The sequence below is a fragment of the Aplysia californica genome, unplaced genomic scaffold (genome assembly GCF_000002075.1).
Source record: "Aplysia californica isolate F4 #8 unplaced genomic scaffold, AplCal3.0 scaffold00269, whole genome shotgun sequence".
Lineage (NCBI taxonomy): Eukaryota > Metazoa > Mollusca > Gastropoda > Aplysiida > Aplysiidae > Aplysia > Aplysia californica.
The window spans coordinates 541,348-553,020 of NW_004797539.1; the positions used below are offsets into that span (position 1 = coordinate 541,348).

At 39.5% G+C, this 11,673-nt stretch overlaps 1 protein-coding gene across 1 annotated transcript in view; it reads right to left on the reverse strand.

Annotated features, from left to right (window-relative positions):
* Positions 1–11,673, reverse strand: part of LOC101861666 (spatacsin) — a 53,465-nt gene that overhangs the window by 39,263 nt on the left and 2,529 nt on the right. Inside the window, exons 2-7 of the mRNA XM_005101086.3 lie at positions 6,064–6,227; positions 5,437–5,682; positions 4,422–5,028; positions 3,391–3,517; positions 2,157–2,307; positions 983–1,203 (exon numbers count right to left, since the gene is read on the reverse strand). Of these exons, the coding sequence (XP_005101143.2) occupies positions 983–1,203; positions 2,157–2,307; positions 3,391–3,517; positions 4,422–5,028; positions 5,437–5,682; positions 6,064–6,227 (1,516 nt within the window). The remainder of the gene's footprint in view (positions 1–982; positions 1,204–2,156; positions 2,308–3,390; positions 3,518–4,421; positions 5,029–5,436; positions 5,683–6,063; positions 6,228–11,673) is intronic.

Genomic DNA, 11,673 nt, shown 5'->3' on the forward strand with positions numbered 1-11,673 from the left:
TTTAAATCAACAATTCGAACAGCTAAACCAAGTTTTCCTTGATAATTGCCTTCCTAAATGATATCACTTTATTCAGCCAACATGGACCCAATATCCAATACTTTATCAGATAACAGCAGGTCATTGATATCTTCCCTCCACCCCCCCCCCCCAAAAAACAACAACAAACCCCAACAACAAATTTTTAATAGAAAAAAATTCAAGGTTTTCTATTGACTGACTGCATACAAGCAGGGAAACTTTTCTTGAGCATCTGCATTTGTCTATTGGCATTCTGGAGTGATCAAATGATCATACAAAGAGAGAAAATAGAGACAACTGGGATGGCACGCACTAGCAGCAAGTTTCAAGAGTGAAGATGCTGAAAGCCGAAAGAGCTGTTTCCACAAAATGAGAAAAGAGCTTGGAGGTGTCTTTGAAACGCGGAAAACAAAGACATTTCCCATCCCTCTACTCTCAAATGCATTTTCCATCCCTCTAGTCTACTTCTCTTTCCCATCCCCAGTACTACTCTGCTAAATCATAGATAAACTCGCAGACCCGGGATCAAGGGAAAGAATCAACAATATGTAACATTTCGTTGATAGACAATCTTCATCACTCTTGGCTTGAGCCCTGTCCCTCCCTCCACCCTGCACTACCAGGTTGGAGTTAAGAGAAGTGCATTGATATGACAGTGACCTCTTTAAATAAGCAAGATAGACATACAGAAACAATATAAGGAAAGAAAAGAAGAAGCCACAGGTGTTCCAACCACCCACACTTACAGGTGAGGGGATCTACAGTGCGAAGAACTGAGTTTTCGAAAAAAACCTTATCTTTCAAAATGATGGACTGATTGAGCTTTTTACATCCCTTTGGCCTTACAACTACTTAAAAAACAAAGTGGTTTTTTTAAATTTGAGAGGCATTTTAGCCATCTCAATCACATAAAAATAAAATTCACATCTGCAACTCGCTCTTCTCGAGAAAAATGACTTACACTGCCACTGTCCATCTGTCTAAGCAGGCCTGTAGCATCGTCAAGAAGTCCGTACACAAAGTCAAGTGTCAAGGACAACAGCCTCTTGGCAAACATTTGACTCTGTTGAGCTGACACACTTTTGGTCACAGAGGTCATGATCAGGGTCAGGGGATCTTCCAGCTGATACATCTGATTCACAAGCATGGAGCCCAGCTGGCGTTGTACAGCCGTACTGAATACTGAAAAGCACAAACATCTTTCTCCTCACACAAGAACTACCATTTTCACCGGACATAGATTTTAAAAAAATACCATCCTCATAGTAAAACTGTTTTGATTGTAAATCTTAATTGTCTCCAGTGGCACAATTTAGACCACATAGAAGGGGAGCTACTTCGACATAGCCAGTAGGGCCAACCTGGACAGGGTGGGATAAAGTATACCACCAGTACTAAGGAAATACATGATTAGATTAACTTTCTAGGAATCGAACTCAAGTTTTCTGCATACCTTGGTGAAGAGCATAAGAATTTCAAAACAGATGCCAGTTTGTAAAAATGTATTCTTTGATCAACATGCACACAACACATATTAAACATCCCCTCCTCCCCCCCCAAAAAACCCCCCAACCCAATAACCCAACAACAACCAGCAAACAAACAAACAAAAAAAACAAACAAACTCAGTCACTACCCTCCATGAATACTACAAAATATTCTTCAAGCTACCAACAACATTCAAATCAAATTATCCAAACTTCATATGTATTTGATGCAAGATATACACAGCCTTACTGCTTGATGTCAGAAAAAAAACCCATCTGAATTTTCATACAAGTAGAGCTTTGAAAAATAACATGCAGCAATAAAGAACAAATTAAGTATCAAAGCCATAGTTATAATGAAAGTTACGGATAGCACCTGACTATCTAAAAACAAACGTTACGGATTTCACAAAACTCAAAGTACCAATAGCAGTTTATTCCCCTTTTTCACATAACAATCCCCGTCCAAAGAAATCATTTTATAACCTAAACCAGAGATTCTTGATTTTCAGCCAAGTTAGGCCATTTTATGCGTCAAAACTAAACGCAAAGTATATTTTAAACAGAATAAAGAAGAAAAAAAAAAGTTCTTGCATTAATTTTGTTTTGCGTAAACAGAAGAAAACAATCTAATAAATCCCAACATACAATCTTGTTTTGACTTGAAGAAGAAAATAACAGTATCAAACTGCTGTCGCTGAAGGCTGGACTGGAGGGCGTTCAAGATGAGGGCAGCTTTTGATCTTTGACTGCTTCGGCTTAGACTGGAAGCATCGCTCAGTTGTAAGTGAAACATAACCTGCACAGACATACAAAAAAGACAAATGCTGGAAATTTACAATAAGATCTTGGTCTCAAGGACACGCATCTTTGCACTATCAAAGTCAAAGAGCTGCAGCATTTTTTCTTTCTTTTTTTTTGTAACTATTTTGTGGCAGACTAAAGGACAAAATCTAGATCAAATGCATCCAGAAACCTTTACTATTTGAAAAGAACAACCTGCTGACACACTTTTTACCTCATTAAGTTGGAAATTGAATGACAGAAAATTTTTGTCTTATGCAATCTGCAGTTTTTGATTAAGCAGACACATTGTTAAGTCCAGCTTATGTCTCTCAGCCGCAGGTAACAAAGGAAATATTTGATACAAAGTATTCTGCCATCCTAAGACATAGAAATATATCTGACAAATCAAATTTTTTTCCGTTTCATTGGTTTGTTTCACAAGCTTTGACCATATCCTTTTTTGTGTCAAAGGCAGGATGATGTATCTACATTTGAAATGGCAGTTTTCAAAGTGGTTCGGCTATGTAAGTGACTGCTCTCATTTCAGCTGCTGATGGCAGAGTGACGTATCTACATTTCTGCACAACCATGTGTTGGACCATTCAAAACTTCAGACAGTTAAAGCATAAAAATTTGGGGGCATTTTTTGTTCAAAATCATGAAATATGCAGTTGCATTGCTGTGCCTTTGTTAGACAATTATGAAATTCAAAGATTACATCTCCAATAGTTGGTATCATAAAATCAATGCAGCCCACTCCTTACTTGTCCCTGATTTTGATTTTGCATAGCTCATTTTTAAAATAATTGAACTAGTTTTCATACCCTCCATTACCACAACCATGACAATATTTTCGTGAGAATAGAGCATCAAAATCTGAAATCATGCAGCCTGCAGTAGCCATTGCAAGCCCGTAAAGCATTGTCACTCTTAACAGGTACCGTAGTCGTACTGAATTATGCCACACAAAAATACAATGATAACAAAAACATTCTACTGGGACCAGATTACTAAGAGAGGACACACTGAAAAGAAGGCGAAAGATAAGACCAAAGCAAGAGCACTCACTAATCAACCGCCTATTCTTCGTACTCACCCATGATATCAGATCATCTTTCAACAGTATATCATTTGTTGACAGAAGCATTAAAAACTTCTCTGACCACAACAAATGGGGGCAGGACGGAATGCTGGACAAGACCACTGTTGTTCGATCATTTAATCTGAAGAAAAACAAATCTGTCAGGTCTATTCCTTCATGAGATAAAACGTATTGCGATGAGGCTTTTATATGACCTATCTTGTGATTTTGTTTATAAGCAAATTAAAATACACTGAATTTACATCTACTTTAAAATGTTATTCAGTAGTGGTATTATACAAAAATTCATTGCATCTATAAAAATACAACATGAAAGTCCTCAGAAAAAAAAATTTAAAAATTACATCATTAATAGTGTCATCAGATCAGCCATTTCAAAGATTATAAGTAAAATAAAGAATTGTCAAAACAATTCCATCTTAAAACAAGATATTACATACAGTCTAGTGCTGTTGAGACTCACTGGGTTTGATCTTCTACTCTCTTCTTCCCTGAGATGTACGCATGTGCAGCCTTTCTTTTTCTTTCTACCCCCCCCCCTCCCCCCTTATCAAATGGAAAATTAATAAGCATTTAAAACTGTCCATAATGGTCACTCAAGATCGTAGAGAAAAGTGACCATTAGGAATAGGTGTCCACTACGGGCATGGTCTGAGTTATGGTCACTTACTAGATTTAACAAAGTCAACAAATGGTTTTAGACGTCAAATCTTAATTTTATATTTTCATTAAAATTGTTCTCTGTCGTAAAAGCTTCTTTGCACTGAGTTCACACTCAGTCTCAGGACGGATTGGTGGAAAACTTGTAGCAAGTGGCCACTATAAGGTTTTCAAGTGAACTTGTCCAGCGAATGACTGTCCATGGACATGTTGGACAGGTGATTTCTAAGGAGAGGTGACTGTTTAGGCAGTTTGACAGTAATTTTAAGAACTTTCACACAGCTATAACTAAGACCCTAAAAGGGTAAGTACATTTTAAATCAAAGTAAGCAAATCTTTAAGGAACATGAAAGACGAAAACTTACGGATGAACATTGACAGTGTTCTCAGAAAAATTGGCAAAACAGATAGCTGTCTCTTCCTTTCCATCATCATCTCTTTGCTTTTCTACCAAAGCCAAAGCCAGAGAGTAATTGGATGCTTCAGCTGCTGTGATCAACCAGTGTTCCATGTTCTCCTTTCCCAGTGTTAAACTAGACTGATACTGAGGGGCAGAAAGTGACTTTGTAAAAGCCTCCTCTTCCTGGAGCAGTTTCTTACGTGGTTTACTTTTTTTTACACTTTCTTTTTTGCTGCTAGGCGGTTTTGGTTTGGGCATTGGTGAACTGCTGAAGTGATCAAGACTCTCCTGCTGTTTCCGCAGCTGATCTCTGTAATGGGAAAGAGTCAGGTTGAGATATTCAAGACTAAAAACTTGTTCCTGTCCTTTGATGTCGAGAAGTTTCACACTGGTTGGTAAGGCAGAGGCAAATTCACTGATGACCACCCTTGTTACACTCCAGTCTGAATGAATTATCATCAGAACACTCAGATCATGGGAAAGTCTCCATCCAACCAAATGTTCCGCATCTACCCCAAGAGGCTGCACATCATACTGGCATATGCAATGACCTGTTGCAATCAAGTGCATAACTGACAAAAATTTAAGGAAACAAAACAAGTATGCATTATGTGCCACTCTTGAAAAAAAAATTAGCACACTACACCTAACCTACAATATGTACATGCAAACTTTCAAAGCAATCAAACTAAATCATGAAAAGATCAACGCAGATTTCAAATAAAGTTAACAGAAAAATTCTAAGAAACCACCCTTTATAAACATGGGGATAAATAATGAAGAAGTTGAATTCCTTAAACAAGCAATTAAAAAAAGAACAAAATGACAACAAAAAAACTTTCCCATTTTTATACATACATATTCTGTACGGAACTCATTGTTTTTTCAAATGACATTGAAGCTTTATATCCTATATTCTACATTTTATGAGATGTTAAAGTAGATACTGGATGTCTTTCTGTTTTAATAGAAAAGGATACACATCATATTGACATCTGGGTCATAGACAACCATGACCCCATTCAGGACCTGGTAGATCCATGGCTGCACCTGACAGCTGCTCTTTGTAGCCTCTCCCTCAACTCCGCCTGTCGTTGAGTCTGGGAGAGGTAACACACAGCTGAGATAGATTCCAGCATTCTGTGTCATCCTCACACAAACAAGAGACAGTGATTTCAAATTGAAAATTGCATGTCCTCTATCACACCCAACAAGCTCAAGTTCATCTGTAAAATAAGAAAGGAAAAATTGAAAATTTGGAACAAATGAAAACAAATTTCATAAAAAAGACAAGAAACTCAAGTTCACTACCTGTAATCAGGGACATCAATAGTCACTATCTATCACAGAATTAAAGGTTAATTGAAACTGGGTCAATACATAAAAAAATAATCACAATACATGAATTTGGTAGTTAATGCCAATTTGACGCTTCCAAAAGTGATGTCCTTGTACTGTGAATAAGTTATTGTCATAGAATCCAAATCTCGTACAAAGCACCTGGGGGGGGACAATTTCACCAAAGTGTCAAAACATAAACATTTTGTATGTATATATATATGTAACGAGAAGGCAATCACTCTTTTGTTGCTGTTTTTCAAACTTGCCTTTGGACGAATTCTTCACAACACTGTGTATCTTCGAGGCTGTCACTCGTACAGGAAGTGTTACCCCTTCGTTGTCCACAGTGTAGAGTAGTATGTCGCCTTTATTGTCTTGGGCAAACAATTGTTGGTTTTGGGCACTTGAATCTTCATTGTCCCAAAATAAACTGGAAACAAATGACAGACGTATGAACAAGAAAGGACACAGGAAAATCTGTTGAAATCCCCATTGTTAAGTGCTAGCATCACAGCTGAAGTGATAAAATCTTTTTTTTTAAAGATTTAATTTAGACAACATTGATTGAAATTGTCTAAAACTTAACTAAAATATTTAAACTAAACAAAATTGTACCTAACCTATTCTATGAACTCTCTCTTTTTAAAACAGTAAATGTTATTTTAATTCAGTCACCAAAGAAACCCCCAGAACTGATACTCTCATTCCCCAACAAATAAAAGTAAATATATGTGTCACGACGTGATGGAATCAGGCATTCGTCAATTCTTGGGTATATGGAGTTATTATCATCTTACAGGTTGTTTATATGCCTTGCATTTGATGAGAAAAAACATCCATTAATCTTGAATGGAAGTTGAGATATTTGCGATTGAAGGAGGTGGGGTCGCCGGGTTTCAGAAGTAAAATTAGTGAGTAAATGGTCGCCAAAGTTAGGTGACTTCCGTAGATTAAGAGTCCTTGAAAACTGCAAATTTACATTTTTCATGCTTTTAACCAACGTTTTCCCATAAAATCCACACATAAGAATGTTTTTGAATGGACATACAAGGCGTTTATCCAAAAAGCAAAACGCAGTGGTTACGTTCACGGTGCCGTGAATGTAGTTTGCAGGCTACGTTCATGGCTCCCTCAATATAGTTTGCAATTTAAGAATGATCTTGCTCACTTCACCCCCTCCCACCCTCTTCCTGCTTTGGTCTTCATCCATTCTCCCTTATTTCTTCGAATGACTTTTATTTTCAAATTGCTGAGTGTTGCCGGGTCCGCACACAGGAAGAGACGAAGAAGTCGTTCTGCGTGCTGAGCGAACGAGGCCTTGTCAACTGCGGCATTCTTGCTGTGCCCGCCTTCGCCTTCCTTAAACTCGGTTGCATTCGGACCACCGCTGCATTATTATTTTTCACAAGAGTATTCCTTTGCTGTTTCCTCATTCACTTTGAACTTTGAGCGATCGTAGAGTTTTAGTCGTACCACTGTGCCAATGGTGGATGATTCAGGGTGCCGTAACGTAGCCTATAAACTACGTTCACAGCGCCGTGACCATAGCCACTGCGAAAACAAAAATTTGAAAGAAAATTCCAAACTGGCCGATAAATGCCGATTTCTTCAATTTTATCATTTTGACGAGCGCCTGATTTCACCACGATGCCTCACATTAGGGTGTCATGATGACACTGTAGAATCAGGTACTCATTATAATTGTTAGGCAAGTGGAATTATTGCCGCATCACCTTAACCCTATCTGTACGCCCTGGGTCATTTTTTACCCTCGCGTTGTATTCTTCACATTTTAGAATACTTCTAAATCGAAGATCTCTTTGAAACTTTTAGTATTTTTCAAAAAATCATTTCGACAGACTGCTATGAAAAAGGTAAGGATCGGATTAACGAGTAAATTTCCTCTTTGGAAAGTGGTGGCACAGAGTTCCCCACATCGTATGAATACGATAGTAAAACATGACGTACGGATAGTATTAACTCACCCATTCCCACTTGTTCATTTGTCTTGCTTTCAATGAAAAAAAACAACTTAATTTTATCTTGAATAGAAGTCGAGATATTTGAGATTAAAGGAATCTGCACAGAAATATATTTTTAAAAGGACACAAAAGAATTAAAAAAGGCGATTATCAGCCAAAAACCAAAAACTAAAAAATCGAAGTGACTATTTCTCTGAACGCTCGGGAAAATAAACTTCATCTCTATTTCTCTGAACGGTTTCCGTTCTCGAGATTTTTTGGTTATTTGCGAGATTTAGGCGTCATCTTTCATTCTGCCATTCCGTGAGGACTGGGAAGAAACATTTTTAGCATCGAATTCAATTTCTAGAGCTAGAGATTTTTAAATGTCTGAATATTCAGATACTTCAGTTGTGGTTGGGGCAACGTTCCTGGACTATATACTTCATTTGAAAATACCTGCAAAAGGTACTGCGAGAAATCAAGACTGCTCGACCGTGGCAGTTTTCAGCTTTAGTAAGACTTTTACAGCACTTGCAACACAATACAGTAAAACCTGTGTAAGACGGTCACCTATTGTCAAGGAGAAAAGTGGCCGTATAAGACAGGTGGCCGTCTTAGGCAGGACTGATCAAGATGAAGAAAACAAACCATTCCCATCTGATGTCTCAATCGAAAGTAGCCGCATTGTTGTTTTTGTTGTTGTTGTTGGTTTGTATTTTGTTTGTAATTTTTATTTTGTTCCTGATTTTGCACAAGGGTGACAATAAAACGAAATGTATCGGACGAGGAAGACCGAGTGCCATGTTAAAACAAACATATGGGTCGCCTCCACTCGGAGAAAGAGCGACGCTTCTGTCACAAGTTCATGTTGACGTCCATTGCTACTTTGTTACAGACTGGGTAAACAGTGACCACTCATCTCACTTACGATTTGTGTATGAGTTCTGGGCGGGGCTTATGGGTAATGAGGGGTCACACGCTTACCTCACCAGCAGTTGAAAATTGGTAGCTATTGGTCAACAGTGGGAGGGGTCTACACAGCATGATTGTTTGGAGGGACTACCTAACAACAACGACAGGTGATTGAATTGTGACGGTGCGCCCACAATGCCTGGGGCCAATGCACAATTTAAGACAAAACGTAATAGAGTTACTAAAGTGGCCGTCTAAGACAGGTGTTATTGCTTTGTGTGATAGGGGTTGTGTGTTAAAATGTGGTGGCCGCGGCCGCGTTGGAAGGTGTCCGTTTTACACAGTTAAATTATACAGAAAAAATGCAAGGGGGGAAATGGAAAGTGTCCGTTTGTACAGGTGGCCGTCAGGGCAGGTTTGACTGTACATGTAAGCTCTTTTGTTTTTGTAGAGTGTTTTACGGCGCTCGCAACAGCATAAAGTCATATGAGCGTGCGGGACACACCTAATATTTTTCAGTTGGTAGGAAATTTTGAATTTTACCCGGGTGGCGGCCGAAGCCTACTCTTATCGATTTTAGACCATCAAGGGATCTTTAACGTGCGCAACTTGCACATGGGCCCTCCCAGATTTTTTGTCCTTGTCCGAGAAGGCTAGGTGTAGATCTTTCCTACCAGAAGATCAGGGGTGTGGCAGAAAGACAGCAGTAAGGAGGAGCCAAGGAGTAGCAGTAGAAAGGTTGCAGAAAGAGTCAGGAGCCCAGGAGGGGGCAAAGGAGGTGAGGGGGTGGGGGCGGAAAGTGGAAATGAAAGCAGACAACAGAACATTGCTAGAGAGCAGGAAAGGAGGTGAAAGGAGACAATTTTAGAGAAGAAAATTTTTCGGTCGCTACCCGGATTCGAAACCGGGACCTTTGAATGAGAGGCCAACACCTTAACCTCTAGGCCACGAAAGCCCCCTACATGTTAGGTCATATATGCCGAAGTATAGATGTGTAGCAAGAGAGTAACATACATGTACACAAAAAAGAAGGAGGAGAGATAAGGACGATAGATGTTTGATAAGAAAGAAGGAGCAAACCACACCAGAACACCCGCCAACCACCCATCGACCTTGGCAGTAACCGACCTTTAGTCCCCCCCGCCTAAAGCAAAAAAAATCTTTTAAAAATTCCCTCCACGCCACACCCCCCCCCACCCAGTCAAACACACACACACACTCTCTCTCTCTCTCTCTCTCCACTCCAAACGCAAATTGTCAACAAATCTCGAGAACGGAAACCGTTCGTAGAAATAAAGTTCAAGATTATTTTCCCGAGCATTTTGAGAAATAGAGCTGGCCATAAAAATTTGCCAAACGAACTGAAAAATGCTAGTTTCTTCTATTTCATTATTTTGACAATCAGCTGAATTCACCATGCTGCCTCACATATATATGTGTATACATCATACACAGGGTGCACAGCACAGACTGACATTTAAAATCTAAACGGAGTGTCTACGTACACAGTAACCGGGTACCTAGCCTCAGTGTCTACGTACACGATAACCGGCAACCGGCCACGTAGTCTCAGCGACTCAGCGTCACGTACACGGTAACCGGGCTGTTTAGAACTCCCAAGTTCCAGTTTTTGTCATCCGGTGTTGCCTTCATCCCCACCCCTCCCCCTACTGTACCTTAAAAAAAAAAAAAAATCCCCCCCCATTCCGGAGCCCTATACTTCGCAGCGCACAGACTTTGAATGAACTTTGGTGACTCCAACCGGTACTCACAATGTGATGAGCACGCACAGGTTCACTGACCGGTCACGATGACGAGCCAGACAAGATGCTATGACTAGTATGACTTTCTTTTTTTCAGCAAGTGACAGCACAGGACAAATATTGATTTGATTTATTTTCATTGCGGTTACCGTGTATGTAGATACTGAGACTAGGTGCCCAGTTACTGTGTACATAGATACTGAGACTAGGAGCCCAGTTACCGTGTACATAGATACTGAGACTAGGTGCCCGGTTACGGTGTACGTAGACACTCCGAAATCTAAAATACCATTTTGACTGTTCAGTTATTTTCAAGTCAGAACTCATGATCTCATTGAATTTGACGCATTGATCTGTAAAAGTAAAAAACTTGAGCAAACAAATTTTGATCATAAAACGATTCCAATGATTAAAGCAATTCATCCAGTAAGCCATTATAGATTATAATATTATCAAGGTGACTATTTTTCCGAACATTCTGGAAAATAAAGCTGAACTCTATTTCTCCGAACGGTTTCTGATCTCGAAATTTTTTTGGTTATTTGCAAGATTTAGGCGTCATCCTTTCATTCTGCTATTCTGCGAGGACTGGGAAGAAGCATTTTTTGTATCAAATTCAATTTCTAGAGCTAGAGATTTTTAAATGTCTGAATATTCAGATACTTCAATCGTGGTTGGGGCAACATTCCCGGACATACTTCATTTGAAAATACCTCCAAAAGGTACTGCGAGAAAACAAGACTGCTCGACCTTGGCAGTAACCTATTTTGCATTTAGTCATCCAGCAAAAACTAAAATCCTTCACGTAAAAAAAAAATCCCTCCACACCCCACCCCCCATCCGTTCACACCTTACACACACACACGGGCCACTCCATTCACTTATTATCAACAAGGTAGTGTCAATTGCCACCGAGTGACGCGGTGGCAATTGAAAAAAATTGACCTTTTGTCAATTGCCACCAAGTAAATTGGAGCTCTTTTGCGTTGAAGGGTAGATCTAGCTTATTGTGCTCGAGTGTTCGGTGTAGTGCGTTCGCCTCTCTGTCCCTGTGTGTGTGTGTGTGTGTGTGTCTTTTCCTGACCCCTGACCCCCGTCCCCCGATTTATGTTCCCCGATACAACGTGAATTTCTGTTTGAGTTTGTGACCTTCTACTTTTAGAATTACCTGTGTTGGTTCTACACCAAAGTGTAGGCTAAGGCTAGCCTAGATCTAGGCCTACGTCTCATTGAAAAC